Source organism: Vollenhovia emeryi, unplaced genomic scaffold, assembly GCF_000949405.1.
Source record: "Vollenhovia emeryi isolate VEMERY1.0 unplaced genomic scaffold, V.emery_V1.0 DF950140.1, whole genome shotgun sequence".
Classification (NCBI taxonomy): domain Eukaryota; kingdom Metazoa; phylum Arthropoda; class Insecta; order Hymenoptera; family Formicidae; genus Vollenhovia; species Vollenhovia emeryi.
In genome coordinates this window covers 1-1,243 of record NW_011956226.1, presented here as the reverse complement: position 1 = coordinate 1,243, position 1,243 = coordinate 1, and the positions used below count along the sequence as shown (strand labels likewise).

Below are 1,243 nucleotides of genomic sequence, written 5' to 3'. Positions count from 1 at the left end.
GGGGACGCGTGTCTCACTGGGAGACAAGGAGAATGAGAGGATAGATTGGTCGTTCTAAAAAAAGATGGATTTCGTATAGCGAACTTAAATATATATATATATTTTTTTTATATATAACTTATGTACAGTGGCGAGGGAGAGATGGGAACAATAGAGAGACAAGAACAAGAGAGAGTGAGGGGGAAAGCTAGCCCAGGGAGGGCATGTCCCTGGTCCCCTGTGGTGCCTTCTTGGGACGCCTGCAGATCCGTATCCTCTGCGGTAGGGCCTCAATCCGGACGATGCAGGGCTTCGTCCGTCTCGGAGCGAGGGTAGCTTTGGGGGCCTTCGGTCCGGGCGGGGGCTTCGTCGCTTGTTTAGGCGCCTGGGCTGGAGGTGCCGTCGCCAATGCCGCCACCGGTGGCCTGGGTGCCGGGGTGATGGGCCTCCGTGGGGCCCAAGTCCTGATCGGGCAGGGGTCAGGGAGGCTCGGGCAGGACGGGCGGTTTGACCGTGCTGCTGGGGGTGATCCCTTGACTCCTGCAGGGGGTTGGGGCAGGGTGGCTCTTACCCGGGGATGCGGATAAGGGGGAGGAGGCGGGAGCGATGGGTTGGGAGGCTCTAGAGGCCTGTCAAAGACCCTGGGGTCGAAGACCCCAGGGGTGGAGTACGCTCTCGCTATGCGTCTGAGCTGGACCTTGCGTCCAGCTCGTCGCGACCTGCCCATGTCTGGGCGTGCCTGCGGGAAGCATCGTGAATTAGCGGGGTTAAAAAGCGGGGGAAGCAATACATGCTGTTAGTGGTGAGGGTGATTAATGCTAACTTATTATTAATATTAATCCCTTGAATAGGCACTCAGAGAACGGTATTGGTTTCAAAATCGCGGGGGATGAAGCGAAGTTGAGACTTCAGATGCTGTCTTTTTGTTGTAGAGTGCTCAGATGGATTTCTCGATTATGATAATCGATTCATTGCCGTCATCATTGCACTCTCGGCAACTTCTGATTCATTTTATTGTAGTAGGGAGACCCGAGAGTGAGTACTTTGACTGCGGTTAACGTTAATCTGCAAATGGAACGCGTAAGTGGCAAATCAAAAGTAATTACGTAACCACTTCATTGCACCAAACGAAATAACTAAAGTTCATACTGATTAGCACGTAAGATCGGTGAATTTCGCTGTGTGCCCATCTCAGCGCGAGATTCAGTCTGTTCGAGGGGACTCTGTGAAATTGCCCCTGGACGACTGGGAACTGAGGTTGGTC

At 53.3% G+C, this 1,243-nt stretch overlaps 1 protein-coding gene across 1 annotated transcript; it reads right to left on the bottom strand.

The window, feature by feature from the left end:
* Positions 1-187: 187 nt before the first annotated feature.
* LOC105570643 (vegetative cell wall protein gp1-like) lies at positions 188-706 on the bottom strand. The gene has a single exon (XM_012028045.1). It carries the CDS (start codon positions 704-706, stop codon positions 188-190), a length of 519 nt encoding a protein of 172 aa, XP_011883435.1.
* Between the last annotated feature and the right edge of the window lie 537 nt (positions 707-1,243).

Bases quoted from the DNA above. Each gene is read 5' to 3' on its own strand.
- LOC105570643 (XM_012028045.1), bottom strand. From the start codon at position 706: ATGGGCAGGTCGCGACGAGCTGGACGCAAGGTCCAGCTCAGACGCATA.